We start from the raw sequence: 22,498 nt of genomic DNA, 5'->3' as shown, positions 1-22,498 counted from the left end.
TGAACAGTGTTTTTCTTCTTCCCCACACGTCATTGAAGTAAGAAACAAACAGATAATGAGAGCATAAGCAGTTAGAATACAACAGGAACATGTTTCTGATGTTTTGTAGCCATGCCTCTTGTGAATCAGAAATCACTTATTGCTCACATTCATAACTGAACATGACCAATCTGTTGTGTGTATAGTGGATAGTCACTGAGCTCATAATCATGTGGAAATGTTCCTCCAAACAGAGATGGACACATTATGTCTCCACTGCTAATCCTTTGAGGTTTGTCTCCTTAGGGATTGGAGAGGGTCAGAGACCACAGGAATAGAGATTTGATCTACATAATTGACAGAAGATGACAGGGAAAGAAAAAGACAGATGTCCCTGAAGCCTTTTTCACTGTGCTGGCTGTCACTCCTACACACTCTCTCTCCTTTCTCTCTCTTTCGCAATAACTCACTTTAGCAGCTCCATTAACATGAGTGTGAGCTGCTTCTGTAATCATCCTGTGAGCATTATGCCTGCCGGCGGTGCCGGCGGTAGCTGTAGCTTTGAGGCGGCAAGGGCCTTTCACATCCTGTGATTAAACCCCACCTATATCAACACAATGGTGCCAATTTAAATGCAAATGCTGACATTCCCATCACTCAGCCAGCACCCCGTTTACCAACCCCGGCATCAGGTGTATCTAAATGAGTTCCAGTTCAACCCCAACTGTACACTGATTCTCAGTGCGTGTAAGAGTGTGACAGGTGATGTATGCGCATGTATCTGATAGCAATGAAGACATCATTTGGTAATGCCCTCTATAACTCTCTGTTTCTGAGGTTTATTCACAGCAGTGTTGATTTGGCTCGTCATCTTCTATTTCTGTTTGCATTTGAATCCCCCAACTGTATTTCTGAATGTGTGGTTAGACCAGACAGGATGTTCACAAAGGAATGCTTGGTACTGTATAACCTCTACTCACTCACAGCCTTTTTCCATCTATCATGCAGCTATGGTTAGCCTGGTTCAACTAGACTGAATGCTTCTCTCAATGGTGAGCACAGAGCTCAGACTGGTTTATCCAGGCTAGCTGAGAGGCTCTCCAGACCAAAACCTCAGTGTAGCAGGCAGGCCTGTTCCAGCCTAGCCTTAATGACTGGGGCTTAATCAGAGCAGAGCTCCTAGCTCTGGGGCCTTCCTCATTACCAGGGATGAAGGCAGAGCTTGAGGTTTGTGGTGCTTCACGTTCCAGTCCACCCTCAACCCTCCTGGTTCCTGGAATGGTTCCACTGTACATTCCTTAGACTGGAAGGAACCATTCTGTGATAAAAAGGAGGTGGTGAAGGTAGACTGGACTATACCATTCCATTGAGATGTCCTCAACCAACACCCTTCAAGGAAGTAGCAGTAAGGTCATTTTTGAAGCTGAAGAAGGAGACAACTGTTTCAGAAACTGTCTGATCAAGGCTACCCTTGCAATTAGACCATGATAACTAAACCTAACCTCGTACTACAAGACCAAAACCACACTAATGCCTTAGAAACATAGACTTTTCTTGGCATTTGGTGTCTTTCAGCTTAGTCTCTGCTTGTGGCTCACATTTCAATGCAGCTGCTTGTCTCTCCAGACCCTGGTCTTGTGTTTAGCCGCTTGTCTCTCCAGACCCTGGCCTTGTGTTTAGCTGCTTGTCTCTCCAGACCCTGGCCTTGTGTTTAGCTGCTTGTCTCTCCAGACCCTGGCCTTGTGTTTAGCTGCTTGTCTCTCCAGACCCTGGTCTTGTGTTTAGCTGCTTGTCACTCCAGACCATGGCCTTGTGTTTAGCTGCTTGCCTCTCCAGACCCTGGTCTTGTGTTTAGCTGCTTGCCTCTCCAGACCCTGGCCTTGTGTTTAGCTGCTTGCCTCTCCAGACCCTGGCCTCGTGTTTAGCTGCTTGCCTCTCCAGACCCTGGCCTCGTGTTTAGCTGCTTGCCTCTCCAGACCCTGGCCTTGTGTTTAGCTGCTTGCCTCTCCAGACCCTGGCCTCGTGTTTAGCTGCTTGCCTCTCCAGACCCTGGCCTCGTGTTTAGTTGCTTGCCTCTCCAGACCCTGGTCTTGTGATTAGCTGCTTGTCTCTCCAGACCCTGGTCTTGTGTTTAGCTGCTTGTCTCTCCAGACCCTGGCCTTGTGTTTAGCTGCTTGTCTCTCCAGACCCTGGCCTTGTGTTTAGCTGCTTGCCTCTCCAGACCCTGGCCTTGTGTTTAGCTGCTTGTCTCTCCAGACCCTGGCCTTGTGTTTAGCTGCTTGTCTCTCCAGACCCTGGCCTTGTGTTTAGCTGCTTGTCTCTCCAGACCCTGGCCTTGTGTTTAGCTGCTTGTCTCTCCAGACCCTGGTCTTGTGTTTAGCTGCTTGTCTCTCCAGACCATGGCCTTGTGTTTAGCTGCTTGCCTCTCCAGACCCTGGTCTTGTGTTTAGCTGCTTGCCTCTCCAGACCCTGGCCTTGTGTTTAGCTGCTTGCCTCTCCAGACCCTGGCCTTGTGTTTAGCTGCTTGCCTCTCCAGACCCTGGCCTCGTGTTTAGCTGCTTGCCTCTCCAGACCCTGGTCTTGTGATTAGCTGCTTGTCTCTCCAGACCCTGGTCTTGTGTTTAGCTGCTTGTCTCTCCAGACCCTGGCCTTGTGTTTAGCTGCTTGTCTCTCCAGACCCTGGCCTTGTGTTTAGCTGCTTGCCTCTCCAGACCCTGGCCTTGTGTTTAGCTGCTTGTCTCTCCAGACCCAGGTCTTGTGTTTAGCTGCTTGCCTCTCCAGACCCTGGCCTTGTGTTTAACTGCTTGCCTCTCCAGACCCTGGCCTTGTGTTTAGCTGCTTGTCTCTCCAGACCCTGGCCTCGTGTTTAGCTGCTTGTCTCTCCAGACCCTGGCCTTGTGTTTAGCTGCTTGTCTCTCCAGACCCTGGCCTCGTGTTTAGCTGCTTGCCTCTCCAGACCCTGGCCTCGTGTTTAGCTGCTTGCCTCTCCAGACCCTGGTCTTGTCTTCCCTGTGGTGTTGGTTTACTTTATCTTTAATATCAGCTCAACCCCGGCCTACTGAAAATATAAGGATTTAGTGTCTAGTTACATTGCTGCTTGGGTAGGAGCTTTTTCTCCCAGTTCATCATGTATTGATTTCACTGGCAGTAAAATGTAAAACGCGTTGCCATAAAAGCTGATATGCTACCGAGGGCCTCATTTAAACCCACAAAGTAATGTGCCCCAGACACAGCAATACCATGATGAGATTCTCCCCTCGCAACGTGCACTAGGGCAGCCGGGAGAAATTTAAAGAATATAATTAACATAAAAATCATTAAAATTCAAGTAAATGCTGGAGCTAGCTCCATAACAACCAGCACTCAGTTAGGGCTGTCGCCTCTTTTTGTTGCACCGTACATCATAGATGACTGGCCAGTTATGGAAGTATGATAAACAAGCCTCTCTGGGTGGTGGGGTGGAGGGGAGGCTACAGTGGGTGGCGCATAGTGTGCAACACTAATTAGATTCCCCTGTCCCATTTCCTGTCTCTGGCTCTCCTGTTTTCCTGATGAAAAGACATCAGAGTGGAGAGGAGAGAACAGAGCTAGCGGAATAAAAGTTAGTATCATAGTATCGTTCCTACCCCAAACACAGGGAACCCCCTTGGGATAGTTCCATTATGGTGACTTTATGTGACGATGGTTATTTTCCTCGGTCTGTTACTATCTTACCCTTAAGTGTGTGGAACAAGTAAAATCATTAGGATGTATCTTTTGTTTCTCAAAACACCATGAATAACTATGGATAACAAAGAAAGTCATGTTAACCCCCTCAGTATCTAGATATACCTGGCTACAGCAGTATTTCCCAGCCCTGGTCCTCCAGTACCCCCAACAATACACATACTTAAAACATGTGTACTGTTGGTGGTACTGGGGCACCAGGGTTACAATAAATATGTGTACAGTTCGGGATACTGGAGCACCAGGGTTACAATAAACATGTGTACTGTTGGGGATACTGGACCACCAGGGTTACAATAAACATGTGTACTGTTGGTGGTACTGGAGCACCAGGGTTACAATAAAAATGTGTACTGGAGCACCAGGGTTACAATAAACATGTGTACTGTTGGGGATACTGGAGTACCAGGGTTACAATAAACATGTGTACTGTTGGGGATACTGGAGTACCATGGTTACAATAAACATGTGTACTGTTGGGGATACTAGAGCACCAGGGTTACAATAAACATGTGTACTGTTGGGGATACTAGAGCACCAGGGTTACAATAAACATGTGTACTGTTGGGGATACTAGAGCACCAGGGTTACAATAAACATGTGTACTGTTGGGGATACTGGAGCACCAGGGTTACAATAAACATGTGTACTGTTGGGGATACTAGAGCACCAGGGTTACAATAAACATGTGTACTGTTGGTGGTACTGGAGCACCAGGGTTACAATAAACATGTGTACTGTTGGGGATACTGGAGCACCAGGGTTACAATAAACATGTGTACTGTTGGTGGTACTGGAGCACCAGGGTTACAATAAACATGTGTACTGTTGGGGATACTGGAGCACCAGGGTTACAATAAACATGTGTACTGTTGGGGGTACTGGAGCACCAGGGTTACAATAAACATGTGTACTGTTGGTGGTACTGGAGCACCAGGGTTACAATAAACATGTGTACTGTTGGGGATACTGGAGCACCAGGGTTACAATAAACATGTGTACTGTTGGTGGTACTGGAGCACCAGGGTTACAATAAACATGTGTACTGTTGGGGATACTGGAGCACCAGGGTTACAATAAACATGTGTACTGTTGGTGGTACTGGAGCACCAGGGTTACAATAAAAATGTGTACTGGAGCACCAGGGTTACAATAAACATGTGTACTGTTGGGGATACTGGAGCACCAGGGTTACAATAAACATGTGTACTGGAGCACCAGGGTTACAATAAACATGTGTACTGGAGCACCAGGGTTACAATAAACATGTGTACTGTTGGTGGTACTGGAGCACCAGGGTTACAATAAAAATGTGTACTGGAGCACCAGGGTTACAATAAACATGTGTACTGTTGGGGCTACTGGAGCACCAGGGTTGGGAAACATGGCTGCAGTATTCTTCAGAACCCTAATGATCTGTCAGTCGTGAGATCGCCTCCTCCTCCACCACTCTGAGATGGAAATGAAGAGTTCCACTTTTTTCCCCCTTCAATGAGTCCTCCTTGAGAATTGATGAGCAGAGAGCCTTGTGTTGATCACAGACCAACGAGGGCTAGGGAGGAAGGTTACTGGAGGGGCCTGGAGACAGGGGAGAGACTGGAGGGGATCGTGTGGAATAGAGGGGCTCTCATCTGGGACGTGTAGGCCTACCTCGGGACCCACTTCACCACAGGAGAGCTAACTGCTTAGCACCGTCATACTGTATATATAAATGGAATACATCTCCCTTAATGGCTCTGGCACTAAGCTAACCTGGGCCCAGTCCCAGGGAGGCAGCCAGGACAGGCAGGGCATTAGCATAGTCTTTGGTGAGGCAGTGTTGGGTCAGAAACCTCCCTGTGGGCATAGTTGGGTTCTCTCTCTACTGCTGCCTCTCCTCTCCTCGCCACAGGGAGTGTGCAGCTGAACACTGTATGCTGGAAATGCTCGGTTTGATGTTTTTGACCAAAAAAATATAAATATATATACTGAACTTGTTTTTACATGGATTCCGTGACACGGTTAGCTTCGAACAGCTAGGACTGTTATTTCTTGTCTCGGAATCCCGCTTAACAGACAGGTTGAAGCCTACTTGACAGAGCCGCTAACCAGCTGCTAGCTAAGCTGCTAGAAATCAAGCTAATGAATTTAGACCCAGATTAGTTTTGCAATGGAGCCCTTTTTGTCTGGAGAAGTAAATGAACGGTTCCAGCTCTGTAGGAGCTGTATCTACTACTCTTTGTTTCGGGACAAACTGGATCACTCTGAGTTCCAATATACTCTAATGATGATTTGAAAAGGTTGCATTAAAGGCATGAGCTCTGCTTTGTTTTTTTTGCGCAGGCTGTACACACTTCATCAGTCCCTCATTGACAATTTGACAAGCACTTCATAATGCCGTGAATTTCCTGGCGGCATCACCATTCTGGGGCCGTAATTCCCCCCCAAAAAATCCATGCCTTTTGCGGCCAGTGGCCATTGTGCCCATAGGCTGAAAATAATCATTATAGTTCCCTTTGTCTGGCTGCGTGCTCCAAAGCGCCTCTAACTCACATGGCTCTCCGTCACGCGGGTCTTTCTCACAGGCTAGAAGTGAAGACAGACACATCGGGGATGCAACTGTGCGCGTCCTTATCCAATTCCAAGCTGCATATTGTAGATATTGGAAAAACTTTCCATATTTACTTTTCGTCAGCCAACAAGATGATTAAGCCAAACGAACAACAAAAGAACTAGCCTATGTCAATCTACCATCCCCGATAGTACAAAAGTTTACCTATTCTGTGTGAGAAATAAATATTCCAAACATAGTCTGGGACAGTTGTGGGATGCGATAGATCCCAAATGTATACAACCATTAAGCATAAAAACATTTTTTTTAAGCAATGAGGCTGACAGATCAGAACATTTAGCTTAAAATGTTGATAAACTATTAGGCTATTTCTTCACATTATAAGCACAGCAATACGCACACGGGCAGTAAGCTATTAGCGCAAATGTTCCACTAGCGGGAAAACACCATTCTCAAAGTGCATTTCTATGGTGAAACTTATCTTCTCCAAACTTGAAACGTGCTGCGTATGCCAGTTAGACTCTACACCCCTTGTAAAGCAGATTAATGTGCTTCATTTTAAGAAGTTATTTGTCCACTTTAGTTGTGATACAAACTTTAAGACTGGGCCTAGCAAGTAGCGCAGCGGCAGAGGCGTCACAACTGACCTGGGTTCAATCCTGGGCTGTGTCACAACAGGTCGTGACTGGTAGTACCATAGGGAGGCGCACAATTGTCCCAGTGTCGTCCAGGTTAGGGGAGGGTTTGGCCGGGGGGGGGGGCTTTACTTGGCTCATCGTGCTCTAGCAACTCCTTGTGGCGGACCGGGCGCCTGCATGCTGACTTCGGTCATCAGTTGAACAGTGTTTCCTCCGACACATTGGTTCGGCTGGCTTCTGGGTTAAACGGGCAGATGTTAAGAAGCTCTGTTTGGCGGGTCATGTTTCAGTCCAGGGAAAAAAAATACATGTCATCTATGTACTTAAATAGTGATTGGAGGACGCTTTTCCCGTGGTTCATTTTCATGCCAGTCAGGTAAGCTATACTCCTGTTGTAAAGAGAAGCAATGTGCTTAATATTAGGAAAGTTGATAAATAAATATAGTAGGCCTAGCCTATAGGAAGCCAATGGGATCCTCCTCTTTTTAATAGAGGCCTCAATTGCATAGCATAAAGAAATGTTGCGCTACTTGAGCTCATGGGCTCTCATTAAGAGATTGATTAGATTTTCGATTACATTCGCATTGATGTCAGAGTGATGAGAGGGACAATAGAGTGCTGAGTACCAGATAGTTGGCAAGTTTGGTATGCTACTAATGACCATCAGCAGCATCAGAGCTTAGAGAAGCCTAATTAATGTGACTAAACGATCACATGGAATTTGACTGCCATCATGACTCGTGACCGCCGGTGTAGCGGTGTGATCATCGTAACAACTCTAGCTGAGACATTCTTACTAATCTGCTAGAGAACCAGTTCAGATTCAAGTGTAACTTTTGTGTGACTGAAGCCTTTAGTGAGTGGTCTAATGCTTTAATATTTAATAATTTCTGCATATTTATTATATAAATAGCCCCATTTAATTTAGTCTGGCTTGCTGTTTCAAATGAAATTCTTTATTTCTGAATGACTGTTTTTCTTTCACTCGCTCACTCTTTCTTTTTCTCTCTCCCTCTTTCAATCGCCTTTCCTCTTCTCCCTGGCTCTTTCTGTCTCTACTATCAGTCTTTTTCTCTCTCTCCCTCTCCTCCTCCTCGCCCAACACTAACACCAGCTCCCCCATCATTATTAAAAAAGGTAAAAGAGAACATCGCTCTGAGCCGACAGACACAGTTAATATGGAAGTGGCCCCTGTTTCGCTTATCGATGGGAGCGGCCCTCTGACAGAGCTGTTAATAACAGACCAGCCTTGTTTGTCTTCCATCTCCGTCTTTGTCCTCTTTTCTCCTCTCTCGCTCCTGTCTTTTCCCCTCTCCTTCACCCCTGTGTCTATGTCCTTTTTCCCTCCATCAGTCAATCACTCTCACCTCACTTTGCCTTTCTCAACTCTTATCCGCCCCTTCTCGTTCTCCTGAAATCCCTCTATTATACAAATCCCAATAAATGCTCTCTATCTGTTTTAGTAGTAGTAGAAGTAGTATTGATGGTGTTAACCTTGCAGTCGTAGACTAAATCGTATCCCAATGTCCTGAAAAGGTACAGAAAACATACAATTACAACTCCTCACTGAGAGATATGAAATGCTCTGAACTATGTTACATGATATTTCCTCAAACGTACCCCCCCTTTTCCCTCTCTCCATTATAGGGGTTACGAGGATCCCATCGAGGCGGAGATGATTGACGAGCGACACCCCTACATCCATGGCATGTACCCGGCCCCCCTGGCCCAGCCCGAGAGGGGGAGCATGGCCAGCCTGGACCGCCTGGCTGGCCGCCGCTCACCCTCCATCGACAGCATCCGCAAGGACCCGCGTTGGCGTGACCCCGATCTGCAAGAGGTCATAGCCATGCTGGGCCACCCCATCGACCCGGTCAAGTCTAACGCCGCCGCGTATCTGCAGCACCTGTGCTACGAAAACGACAAGATCAAGAAAGATGTGCGCCAGCTGAAGGGGATCCCGGTGCTGGCAAGCCTGCTGGACCATCCCAAGGCTGAGGTCCACCGCAAGGCCTGCGGAGCCCTGAGAAACATCTCCTACGGCAAGGACCACGACAACAAGGTGGCCATCAAGAACTGTGACGGTATCCCCGCCCTTGTCCGCCTGCTGAGGAAGACCAACGACATGGAGGTCCGCGAGCTCATCACAGGTGAGTTACAGAGACCATAGTGCCTACTATACATCAAGAATCAACAGAGGTAAGTTACTGTAGACCTACTACAGTATTATACAGTGGGGATGTGGATTTTTTTTTTTTACGTATACACTGCCATTTTTTTGTTTGTTTAAACATTAGTATTTTTAATGATTTCACAATTGAAACCTAACCTTAACCACATTGCCAACCCTTTGTCTAAAATTAAGACCAAAAAGATGAAACAAATTTGAGTTTGTGGCTGTGGTAACTAGTGGAAACCCTACCAGACGGCGCTCACCTTACTGCTGTCCTCCACCCACTCAGCAACGATGGTATTAATGCCGTTTTAGGTTCTCTGTTGTGTGCCTCTCTTCCGTGTTCTCAGTTGTCAGTACGTCCTTAATGCCCCACTTCTCATCAATGTGATGGCTCGTTGCAGTGATGCATGACAGCGTGTTCATAGTCGTCCATAGTCATCCTGTTGTTAAAGAGCCACTGAACAGGCTGTTTGGCACATTTGTTTTTCTGTTGCTCATTAGAAGAAACTAAAATTCAGTCTTGGAGTTGTGTTTCCTAACCGATTCCACGTTTGGTTAATGATGTTTGTCCCCCATGAGACACTATAGACGCAGAAGCCTATTTAATTTTCTCAAAAACCCCAGAATGAATCTGAGATAGTTAAATAATTTTCACGTTTTTGCTGAGGATGTTTTAGTTGTGCAATTTTACATCTAACTAAGGTGTTTGGTGCAGTATTTCTCAAGTTCAAAAATGCTTGACATATTGTCTTATGTAAACAAAGTCAGGGCTGATTGGCAGGTCTGTCTAATTGTCTATGCTATTGGATAGAGAGCAATCACAGCAGCTGTTCACCCCATGTTAGAGGGCAAATGGACATCTTCAAATCAAAACCCAACCTTCATTTACCTGTTGTGATGCGCGGAGGTTCTAAATTCTGTTTTAAGACCAGACTGACTTTATGACAAATTTTCCTATTTATTTACACTTTGTAGTTTCTGACTCCTATCGATGCCACAAAGGCCATTTTCAGAGTTTGAACTTTGTCTTTACAGAGCAATCATTGTACAATTTCTCCATCAGGGCCTTCATGGTTTTTCGACATGGCGTCTTGTAGTCTGGTTCTAGATATACCATTAGGGTATTGAAGCCGACATCCTCTTCCATTGACAATGGCTGCATTTCAACTGCAATCATTTCTGCAATCAGCGCTGTGATTTCCTCACTCCGACCCTTATCGCGCTGCTGCACTGTGTGTCACAGTGCGTCTTTCAGCATTGCACCTGTACTGCCACTGTAGCTCAATTCAACCTCACAAGTTTGTATTTGATTACCTTCTCATTTAACTTCTCAAAGTAATGCCATGCAGGACTTCCCTGTCTCACTCTGCCATTTTACCAACTTTTAACGATGATGACAGGCAGAGCGCTTTACATTCGTGGCAAATAATTTGAAAGCTGCATATCTCCTCCTACTTACAGCATTGTAGCATTAGGTATTTGTTTAATTTCAATGTTTCCTTTATGATGATGATCGGAACCTGTTAATGGTAGTTTTGTAATAACTGCACTGTGATGTACATTTTTTAATGGTTTTAACGATCCCAATTCTGTTTAAACGTCACACCCGTATTATACAACACTGGTGAGTTCTGCAGACCAACACTAGCTACAGCTCCGCAGCTGTAAATAGGTCAACACTAGCTACAGCTCCGCAGCTGTAAATAGGTCAACACTAGCTACAGCTCCGCAGCTGTAAATAGGTCAACACTAGCTACAGCTCCGCAGCTGTAAATAGGTCAACACTAGCTACAGCTCCGCAGCTGTAAATAGGTCAACACTAGCTACAGCTCCGCAGCTGTAAATAGGTCAACACTAGCTACAGCTCCGCAGCTGTAAATAGGTCAACACTAGCTACAGCTCCGCAGCTGTAAATAGGTCAACACTAGCTACAGCTCTGCAGCTGTAGATAGGTCAACACTAGCTACAGCTCTGCAGCTGTAAATAGGTCAAAATTAGCTACAGCTCCTCGGCTGTAAATAGGCCAACACTAGCTACAGCTTCTCAGCTGTAAATAGGCCAACACTAGCTACAGCTCCTCGGCTGTAAATAGGCCAACACTAGCTACAGCTCCTCAGCTGTAAATAGGCCAACACTAGCTACAGCTCCTCGGCTGTAAATAGGCCAACACTAGCTACAGCTCCTCGGCTGTAAATAGGCCAACACTAACTACAGCTCCTTGGCTGTAAATAAGTCAATACTAGCTACAGCTCCTCGGTTGTAAATAAGTCAACACTAGCTATAGCTCCTTAGCTGTAAATAGGCCAACACAGGCTACAGCTCCTTGGCTGTAAATAAGTAAACACTAGCTACATCTCCTCAGCTGTAAATAAGTCAACACTAGCTACAGCTACTCAGCTGTAAATAAGTCAACACTAGCTACAGCTCCTCAGCTGTAAATAAGTCAACACTAGCTACAGCTCCTCAGCTGTAAATAAGTCAACACTAGCTACATCTCCTCAGCTGTAAATAAGTCAACACTAGCTACAGCTCCTCAGCTGTAAATAAGTCAACACTAGCTACATCTCCTCAGCTGTAAATAAGTCAACACTAGCTACAGCTCCTCAGCTGTAAATAAGTCAACACTAGCTACATTTCCTCGGCTGTAAATAAGTAAACACTAGCTACATCTCCTCAGCTGTAAATAAGTCAACACTAGCTACATTTCCTCGGCTGTAAATAAGTAAACACTAGCTACATCTCCTCGGCTGTAAATAAGTAAACACTAGCTACATCTCCTCGGCTGTAAATAAGTAAACACTAGCTACATTTCCTCGGCTGTAAATAAGTAAACACTAGCTACATCTCCTCGGCTGTAAATAAGTAAACACTAGCTACATCTCCTCAGCTGTAAATAAGTCAACACTAGCTACATCTCCTCAGCTGTAAATAAGTCAACACTAGCTACAGCTCCTCAGCTGTAAATAAGTCAACACTAGCTACATCTCCTCAGCTGTAAATTATTCAACACTAGCTACAGCTCCTCAGCTGTAAATAAGTCAACACTAGCTATAGCTCCTCAGCTGTAAATAAGACAGTAAATACTAGGCATGGTAGCCTTTTGTTTGTAATGTACAAAGCTTATTGGCTTCTTTGAATGACAAATTAATTGCTTGGGTGTGCATGGCCACCATTATTATTTAAAGTACTGGCATATTCTCTGTTAGGGCATTGTGATGTTGTGGGCTGAGGCATTATTGAAGCATGTCCTGCATTCTCTATCTAAGAGACAGAGAGAGAGATAACTAAGAGAGTGTTGTTGGTAACATGGACTAAACCAGGCTAGTGTTATAGAAATTACGGTTGGGTGGTATCCAGATTTCCATACCGTCATACCGTTTCGGTACCATACCGGGGTATATGGTAAAACCGAATGTGCACACAAGGGGCGCTATTGCGAACATGGAAAAAAGGCAACAGGGATCTTGATCCAGGAGGGGATTCAATGTCTCTGCTGTAACCAAGAAGCTTGATCTTGACATCTAACCACTTAGCTAGCAAGTTAGCAAACCAAATGCATAGCTGGAGCTCTGAGCTGGATATAACTTATTTTTCTCATCTTAGATTTCTTATAGTTATACTTAGCACCCTCGTAGCAAGCACCCTCGCAGCTCCACTATATTGAAAATCATACCGTCGGTATTTCGAAAAACACCTCTGTATATGGTTTAAACAGTGTTAAACATTCGCTATGACTTGTTAAATGTCACTGAATGACGTGTGTCTCTCTCCAGCCACATCACACCACTAATCTCAACAGGATTGGTTTGACCTGACACGCATTCAGCAGGAATGTGTGGAATGGGATCTGAGAGAGGCTTTTTTTGCTTTGGACATGTGAAACTGAGAGGGCAAATAGCAGTTTACACATCAGGAGGCAACCTTTAGGAGTGGACGATTTGAACAACACATAGTTTTCCCATGGGACTAGCTCAAGAATGCTTTGGTAACACTTTGTATGAAGTATATAGAGTGCCTTCAGAAAGTTTTCATACCCCTTGACTTTTTCCACATTTTGTTGTGTTAGAGCCTGAATTTAAAATGGATTCCATTGCGATTTTTGGTCACTGGAATACACACAATACCCCATCATGTCAAAGTGGAATTATGTTTTTGAAATGATTACAAATTAATAAAAAATGAAAAGCTGAAATGTCTTGAGTCAATAAGTATTCAACCCCTTTGTTATGGCAAACCTAAATAAGTCCATGAGTAAAAATCTGCTTAACAAGTCACATAATAAGTTGCATGGACTGTGCAATAATAATGTTTAACATGATTTTTGAATGACTACCTCTGTTCCCCCACACATACAATTATGTGTTAGGTCCCTCAGTCGAGCTGTCACGCCCTGACCTCTGTTTTTCTATATATTTTGGTTAGGTCAGGGTGTGACTAGGGTGGGTACTCTAGTTGTCTAGGGTTTTTGTATGTCTAGGGGTTTTTGTATGTCTTTGTTGGCCCGATAAACAGAGACAGCTGTTTATCGTTGTCTTTGATTGGGGATCATATTTAGGTAGCCATTTTCCTCATTTGTGTTGTGGGATCTTGTCTACATTTAGTTGCCTGAGTGCACAACAGTAGCTTCACGTTTCGTTTGGTTGTTTGTTGTTTTTGTTCAGTGAGTTTCGGTTTATTAAAATGATGTGGAACTCTAATCACGCTGCGCCTAGGTCTCATCATTACGACGGTTTCCATCCCACAAGCAGTGAATTTCAAACACAGATTCAACCACAAAGACCAGGAAGGTTTTCCAATGCCTCACAAAGAAGGGCACCTATTGGTAGATGGGTAAAAAAAGCAGACATTGAATATCCCTTTGAGCATGGTGAAGTTATTAATTACACTTTGGATGGTGTATCAATACACCCAGTCACTACATAGATACAGGCGTCCTTTCTAACTCAGTTGCCGGAGAGGAAGGAAACCGCTCAGGGATTTCACCATGAGGCCAATGGTGACTTTAAAACAGTTACAGAGTTTAATGGCTGTGATAGAAGAAAACTTTAGATGGATCGACAACATTGTATTTACGCCACAATACTAACCTAATTGACAGAGTGAAAAGAAGGAAGCTAGTACAGAATAAAAAATATTCCAGAATCCTAGAGGACAACCTGGTTCAGTCTGCTTTCCACCAGACACTGGGAGATGAATTCACCTTTCAGCTGGACAATAACCTAAAACACAAATCTATGCTGGAGTTGCTTACCAAGAGAGTGAATGTTCATGAGTAGTCTAGTTACAGTTTTGATTTAAAATGACTTGAAAATCTATGGCAAAAGGGTTGTCAAGCAATGATCAACAACCAATTTAACAGCGCTTGAATCATTTTTTAAATAATAATTGACAAAACAGGTGTGGAAATCTCTTAAACGTACCCAGAAATACTCCCTGCCAAAGGTGCTTCTACAAAGTATTGACTCGGTGGTGAACATTTATGTAAATTAGATATTTCTGTATATCATTTTCAATTCATTTGCAAACATTTCTAAAAACATGTTTGCACTTTGTCGTTATGGTATTGTGTGTAGATGGGTGAGAAAAAAAAAAGATTTAATCAATTTTGAATTCAGGCTGTAACACAACAAAATGTGGTATAAGTCAGGGGTATGAATACTTTTGAAGGCACTGCACATATGTGTATCATGTACCATGTGCTCTGTAATGCATTATAAAACGCTTATAATGAATTATGTGTTGTGACTAACTGTAAGTGGTAATAACATCTTATGGTGCTTTCACAGAAAATGGCAGGATGGAAGGACTGTCTGTGAAGAACAGATGTTGTTTCACTTGTTTTTTCTTGTTGAATATAGAGGAGAAGATGTGGACAGCACATGAAGGTGTAGTGGAATATCTCTATGTAGTCTACTGTATGTATGGTCACTCTGACTGAGAAGTCTGTGTGGGAGGAGGGATGGCTGTGCCCAGATAAAAATAACCTCCCACTGCAAGACAGGGGAACAGAGGAAAACCCCTCCCCTATATCTCCCTGTCTTTCTCTTTATCTCTCCACCTCTCTCTCTATTGGTCTATTCTCTTCTCTCTCTTTCTCCCCTGCTCTCTCCTTCTCTTTCCCCATTCCCTCTTTCCTTCCTTGTCTGTCTCTCTCTCTCTCTCTCTCTCTCTCGCTTGCTCTTTCTTTCTCGTTTTCTTTCTCTCGCTCTTTCACTCTCTCTCTCTCCTCCCTCTTTCTTTCCATCCCAACCCTGACCATATGCTTTAGTTGCTAGAGCGAGGCCTCTATGAAAACAGCACCGTCACAATGTGTGATCAGTTTACAGCGTGCCCCACACTGGGCATGTTTTTCTACAATTAAATATAATTGGAGCTTTAAAAATAGTCCGTTTTTTATGGTCATCCACATGCTTTTTTTAACGGATTCGTGCTGTCCCCAAAACCAAGGCCAGTTCTGTTCAGGCAGGGAAGGGTTGACGTGGAACTAACCAAACGGTTTCATATATTTTATTTGTAGTGCTTCCCTTTTCTCTTTTTCCTCCTGAATATAGGCCTGCGCCCTCTAGCAAACACATAACTGAAAAGGTAGATGATCGTGGAGTGCATTTGTCTCATATATTTTCCATTCATAGACAGTAGTGAACAGAGATTTGTGGGCAAACAACTACTAAACAGGTGTTCATTCCTTGTTCTCTACTGTAATCCAACATTCATAGAGCTGCTGAGCACCCTCCCTCTCTCCCAGAAGCTGAGTAGTGGATGTGCTGTGTGTGCGTGTGTGTGAGTGCATGTGCATACCTGCGTGCGAGCTCATGCATGCATGCATGTTTGTGTGCATGTCTATTTGTATGTGTGTGTGTTTACGTGGCTTGACTCACAGGCTGCTGGCCTGGTGTTGGTGCATCAGTAGTACCTCTCCAGAATGCAGAGAAAGGGGTGTTGTGTTGTAATGTGATCCAGACAGGCCAACTGTAGTGTATATGGACTAGGTTGCAGGGCAGTGTTTAGGGAATAGGTAGCAGGGGAGTGTATAGGGACTAGGTAGCAGGGGAGTGTATAGGGACTAGGTAGCAGGGGAGTGTATAGGGAATAAGCAGCAGGGGAGTGTATAGGGAATAAGCAGCAGGGGAGTGTATAGGGATTAGGTAGCAGGGGAGTGTATAGGGAATAAGCAGCAGGGGAGTGTATAGGGACTAGGTAGCAGGGGAGTGTATAGGGAATAAGCAGCAGGGGAGTGTATAGGGACTAGGTAGCAGCGGAGTATATAGGGACTAGATAGCAGGGGAGTGTATAGGGAATAGGTTGCAGGGAAGTGTATAGGGACTAGGTAGCAGGGGAGTGTATAGGGACTAGGTAGCAGGGGAGTGTATAGGGAATAAGCAGCAGGGGAGTGTATAGGGAATAAGCAGCAGGGGAGTGTATAGGGAATAAGCAGCAGGGGAGTGTATAGGGAATAAGCAGCAGGGGAGTGTATAGGAAATAGGTAGCAGGGGAGTGTATAGGGACTAGGTAGCAGGGGAGTGTATAGGGACTAGGTAGCAGGGGAGTGTATAGGGACTAGGTAGCAGGGGAGTGTATAGGGACTAGGTAGCAGGGGAGTGTATAGGGACTAGGTAGCAGGGGAGTGTATAGGGACTAGGTAGCAGGGGAGTGTATAGGGAATAGGTAGCAGGGGAGTGTATAGGGACTAGGTAGCAGGGGCGTGAGGGCCAGCATTCAGAATGCCACATGAAAGGACCAACCACTGAACCGCTGTAGTTCTCCTGCACCCCAATACAGCACTTAATGGAAACACAGAACCCCCCCCCCCCACTCCCCACACACACACCACCACCCATTCCAGACAGGATTTATCTTATACGAGCCCCCAGTGTGGTAGGATGGGGAGAGGAGAGAGTGAGGGCACAGGCAGAGACTTGGAGTGGCACTTGAGTTGATTCGTGGCCCAGGAAAGGGTTCAGCTCTTTTTAAAATTGGTGAGGAAAGAGTGGTGTGTGTGTGTGTGTGTGGGGGGGGGGGGTCCCTGCAGGAATGGCCCTGGGCTGCTTACACAGTGTGTGGTCTGGCGCGGATACACAAACACACACACTGCTGTGGATTGGTGCTGCATATGGGTCTGTTCCTACTGAACTCTCTAGACACTCATTCACACATTCTCTCTGGACACATCCATGCTCATACACACATTTTTTCTGGACACATCCACACTCATACACACATTCTCTCTGGACACATCCACGCTCATACACACATTCTCTCTGGACACATCCACAGACACACTCATACACACATTCTCTCTGGACACAGACACACATTCTCTCTGGACACAGCCACAGACACACTCATACACCAGAGTTTTCGTTTAGAAAATGTGGCACCGGACAACATGACAGGGAAGATTTTTATTTACTGGCCATTTCAGAAATGTAGCAGATCCATTTGCATTGGGTGTGTACACCATTAGGGCATAGGTGTCAAACTCATTCCAGGAAGGCCTGAGTGTCTGTGGGTTTTTGTTCCACCCTTGTACTTGATTGATGAATTAAGGTCACTGATTAGTGAGGAACTCCCCTCACCTGGTTGTCTAGGTCTTAATTGAATGGAAAAAACAAAAACCCGCAGACACATGGTGTATCGATAGTCTTCGGGAGAAAGAGAAGAGGACCAAAGCGCAGCGTGGTAAGTGTTCATAATTTTAATTAAAGAAAGCACTGAACACTGAATCAATACAAAAATAACTAAATGAACGAACGAAACGAAACAGCCCTGTCTGGTGACATACACACGCAACACAAAGACAGAAAATAAACACCCACAAAACACAGGTGGAAAAAAGTGCTCATACTGATAGCCTCCCGGGTGGCGCAGTGGTTAAGGGCGCTGTACTGCGGCGCCAGCTGTGCCACCAGAGACTCTGGGTTCGCGCCCAGGCTCTGTTGCGAGGCACAATTGGCCTAGCGTCGTCCGAGTTAGGGAGGGTTTAGCCGGTAAGGGATATCCTTGTCTCATCGCGCACCAGCGACTCCTGTGGCGGACCGGGCGCAGTGCACGCTAACCAAGGTTGCCAGGTGTTTCCTCCGAGCTGGCTTCCGGGTTGGATGCGCGCTATGTTATGAAGCAGTGCGGCTTGGTTGGGTTGTGTTTCGGGGGACGCATGGCTTTCGAACTTCGTCTCTCCCGAGCCCGTACGGGAGTTGTAGCGATGAGACAAGATAGTAGCTACTAAAACAATTGGATACCACGAAATTGGGGAGAAAAAGGGGTAAAAAAAAATATATAAAAAAATAAATAAAAATAGATTATGGTAATTCATCTTAACATACAACTCCTGTAATGAAGCAGCCAATGAAACGTGATTTTCATAGATTTGCCAAAATGCAGTTTGCGGGAAAAAAACACACCTGATGTGAGTGACAGAAAAGAAAATCTCTGTTAGAAACTCAGAAAGAGGGTGAATCTAAAGATTCAAAAACTAGGATGTGTTGCTGATATTACTAGGATTGTGCTTTTGACTTCTGGACAACAAAAGAAAGTTGATATGAAAACCAACAGAACGGGAGAGAAATGGCATGGAAGTCTTTCATAGGTGGTGTGCATGCCAAAAGGCCTAGCTGATTATTGAGTTGGGATGTCAGTGAAAAGCATGTAAAATATGTATAAAAATAAGGTGTCTTGAGTATAATTAAAAATGTTGAGACAAGATAAAGGGGAGGGGTGTGTGGCCAAGATTTGTTTCATTGTGTGAATTGTTTGCCCTTTGGTTGTTTATATCAATTCCCCATTACATATGTCTCCAGTAGTAAATGTACCATTAATCCCCATAGTTTGGTTACATAAATTTATGTTCATGCATTGTATTACTAATTAGGCCTACAGTCATTTACCGTTCTCATTCTCTGACTGGAAACTTGTTTGCAGAGTCACAACCTGCTACACTTGTGAGAAATACGTTTTGGTGCTCCATGTGAGCAATGAGCATGTGTCTGGTTTCTCTGCCTTGTTAATGTTGAGGGAGCGTGTGCACCTGAGTATAGAAATAGTCTAACTGGCCTGCAGCACACATTAAGGAGAGTGCCCATTTGGGAATGTCTGATTTCTGATTGACTTAACTCACCACGTCCACCACTAATAAGCTGAGCTTCTCATTCATTTTTTCTTCACCTCACATAGTAAGTCAACAAAGTATTATTTTTGAACATTCATTGTGAATTATGGCCTAGTAGTTTCTCACAGCAGGCCTATTTTAAAGATCTTTCCAACAATCTCCCCCTCAATAATCACCAAGCCTCGGTGTGAAAGATCGAAATATCATCATCTGATAATCCCACATATCCAGTGGAAACATCATAAAATACCTGAACACTTTTCCCTTGTGTAAAAACAGCTGTCAGTGGAAACTCTGAGGGCCCAGAATAGGCTAGTTGATACAATATTGCAAGTTCGCTAGAGAGAGCTTCAGACCAGATCCAGTTGATTGATTTGATACAATATTGCACTTAACTAGCATAGCTCAAATCAAGACAGGCAGGCAGACAGGCTGAGTACAGAGATTAATGTGATTGAAAGAACTATCATTTTCATCAATAGATTTTCTACTGTTTTTATTTTGTCGGCTTTATGTATTTTTACTTAGTTTACAATGGAAGGTAAAGGCCAACGGCTGCATTGGCCATCTCGCTGTATCTCTCATTTAGCCTATGTAGCCACCAATGATCACAGTGTATCAACGTGTCTATATGGCAGAGGCTGGTGATCTCGCATTAGATGCATGTTAATTAACCACGTGAAAATGATTTTGAGAAATGAAAACTTTATTATTGAAATTAAACTGTTCCATGAAAATGTGCATATGAAAATGTGCATATGAAAATGTGCATATGAAAATGTGCATATGAAAATGTGCATATGAAAATGTGCATATGAAAATGTGCATATGAAAATGTGCATATGAAAATGTGCATATGAAAATGTGCATATGAAAATGTGCATATGAAAATGTGCATATGAAAATGTGCATATGAAAATGTGCATATGAAAATGTGCATATGAAAATGTGCATATGAAAATGTGCATATGAAAATCATAACTGGTAGAATAAATTGTTTGCTCCCCCAAACTCACGCACCTCCTATGAAGTCTTTATAAAATAATTGCTTCCATGTTTCCATGGTAGGATTTTCAAGCAAGGTAAGACCTGCCTCATACTATGAAGTAAAACGTTCAGGTTTTAAACAATTAAGTATGTTTTCGAAATGCATACTGCCTCCAGCTCACATTGTAAAGTGGTGGTGACGTGCTGATAGCCTGCCTACCGTTGTTTTTTCTGCTGGCCCAGTCAATTTGGCCAGAAACAATTGTATTTATCGGCTTTTCATTTATTTTTATTGGACAAAAGCCGGCAATTACTGGCTTACAGAAACCCTGTCATACACACATTCTCTCTAGACACCCACAGACACACTCTTACACACAGCCCAATCAATATATTTTGGACTCTGCCTGTCGTACCTTAACTCTCCTGCCACCTACCGTGGCCGCCTCCTCAACTATCTCATGGACTGTCCGTCATCTCTGCTGAGCAATTAGGCTGTGATGCTTTATTTGATTTTATTAGGATCCCCATTAGTCGAAGCCAATGGTGACAGATAGTCTTACTGGGGTCTGACACATAAAGAAAAATACTAAATACTTTACAATTTACATTAATTTAAAAACATTAACATGTAGTGTGTGTGCATCTATCAGTTACACACCAAGTAGATCACATGTCAGTACATACACACAAAAAGTAGGTCACATGTCAGTACATACACACAGCAAGTAGGTCACATGTCAGTACATACACACAACAAGTAGGTCACTTGGGGGAGAGGTGTTGTGCCGTGAGGTGTTGCTTTATTTATGTGACAGCAGTAGGAGAGTTACAGCCTAGCCCACAGAATGGCTAATATGTATGTGCCTTCCTTCTCCCTCTCTTTCCATCTCCCTTTCTTTCTCCCTCTTTCCCTACTCTGTCTCCCTCCCTCCCTCTCCCAGGCTATAATCTGTGATTAATGGCAGGGGGGAGGATGGGGTGTAATGGGCAGCTCTAAGTGAATGGGCCTGTTAGAGCAGCATGGCTGCAGCAGCCAGCGCCCAAGAAATGGGATTAGCCGCCCAGGCTCCTGGGATGGAGGCTGGGAGGGAAGCAAACTTAATAAAGGGGGTCCAGCCCTGGTCCACCTCACATCTCCCAGCTCCCCCTGGCCCTCTCCCTGGCCTGGCCTGCCTCTGATTGGCTTTCAGTCCCATCCCTTACCTTGGGATTTGATTAGCGAGAGGGAGGGAGGAGTGTCCATCCACGAGGCAGCAGGTTCTTGGGGACTGGGGAGATGGGGAAAGAAAGTATGATGTGAAAGAACCGGCAGACTTTAGAAATGGCACTGTGTTGGAGGTAATCTGGCCCAGATGAAGTGAGAGAGGGAGTGAGAGAGAGATCCCTACAAACCCTGCTCGCTGCATGACCACTGTCTGTGAAGCATGGAGACTGTCACTCCCCCAGTCAGCGTTCAGTCATGTATAGACTAACTGTACTGTGACTTTGAGCTATGGCCACTATTTGTGATTTATTAAAGCTACGCCACAAAGAAATGCATTCTCCTCTGCTCACTGTAGGAAGTGAAGGATGTCACTGTCACAAACAGTATTTTATCCTTTAATGGTTGGTTCTGAAGGGCTTGGAATGACAGCCATATCAGCAGGCTGGTCAATGTAATATACAGTAATAATGGGCTGTCATTGGACTGTGGACCCAGGCGGTGTCACAAATATCACCCTATTCCCTATATAGTGCAGTACTTTTGCACAATATAGAGAAGAGGGTAGTGCACCTAATGGGGAATAGGGTTCCATTTGGGACGCTGCCTCACTCCGAATTTATTTTGTCAGTGGATGGTTCCGGAAATTAAAGGAGAAAGAAAACCCTGTACCACAGCAGATTATAGGTCCCAGTCTTCATGGTAAATCTCATATTTCTCAAGACACAGGTTTAATTTGTTTTCCCATTTTTCTGGGATTTGTAAATGTTTACTTCACTTAAGCTTCTCCTAGCATAACTGCAAAACAAATGCCAAAGTGCATAAAATATACTGAACAGAAATATAAACGCAACATTTAAAGTGTTGGTCCCATGTTTCATGAGCTGAAGTAAAAGATCCCAGAAATGTTCCATATGCACAAAAAGCTTATTTCACTCAAATTACACCAGAGATGTTTTACTCCAGAGCTGTTGCCAGATAATTTAATGTTCATTTCTCTACCTTAAGCCGCCTCCAATGTCATTTTAGAGAATTTTGCAGTACGTCCAAATGGCCTCACAGCCGCAGACCACTTGTAACCAAGCCCAGGACCTCCACATCCAACCTCCACATCCGGGGGGTGAGGTGGGGG

At 44.4% G+C, this 22,498-nt stretch overlaps 1 protein-coding gene across 34 annotated transcripts in view; it reads left to right on the top strand.

Annotated features, from left to right (window-relative positions):
- arvcfb (ARVCF delta catenin family member b) overlaps nucleotides 1-22,498 on the top strand; it is a 364,251-nt gene that overhangs the window by 268,459 nt on the left and 73,294 nt on the right. For all 34 annotated transcript variants that reach the window (XR_004210758.1, XM_031829809.1, XM_031829811.1 and 31 more), the window contains one exon: nucleotides 8,542-9,044. Coding sequence is in view for 33 of the 34 variants with exons in the window: in XM_031829809.1 (XP_031685669.1) it covers nucleotides 8,542-9,044 (503 nt within the window). In the remaining variant the exon portion in view is untranslated. The remainder of the gene's footprint in view (nucleotides 1-8,541; nucleotides 9,045-22,498) is intronic.

This window comes from Oncorhynchus kisutch, linkage group LG8, assembly GCF_002021735.2.
Source record: "Oncorhynchus kisutch isolate 150728-3 linkage group LG8, Okis_V2, whole genome shotgun sequence".
Classification (NCBI taxonomy): Eukaryota; Metazoa; Chordata; class Actinopteri; order Salmoniformes; family Salmonidae; genus Oncorhynchus; species Oncorhynchus kisutch.
This window is presented reverse-complemented; position numbering and strand designations above follow the sequence as displayed.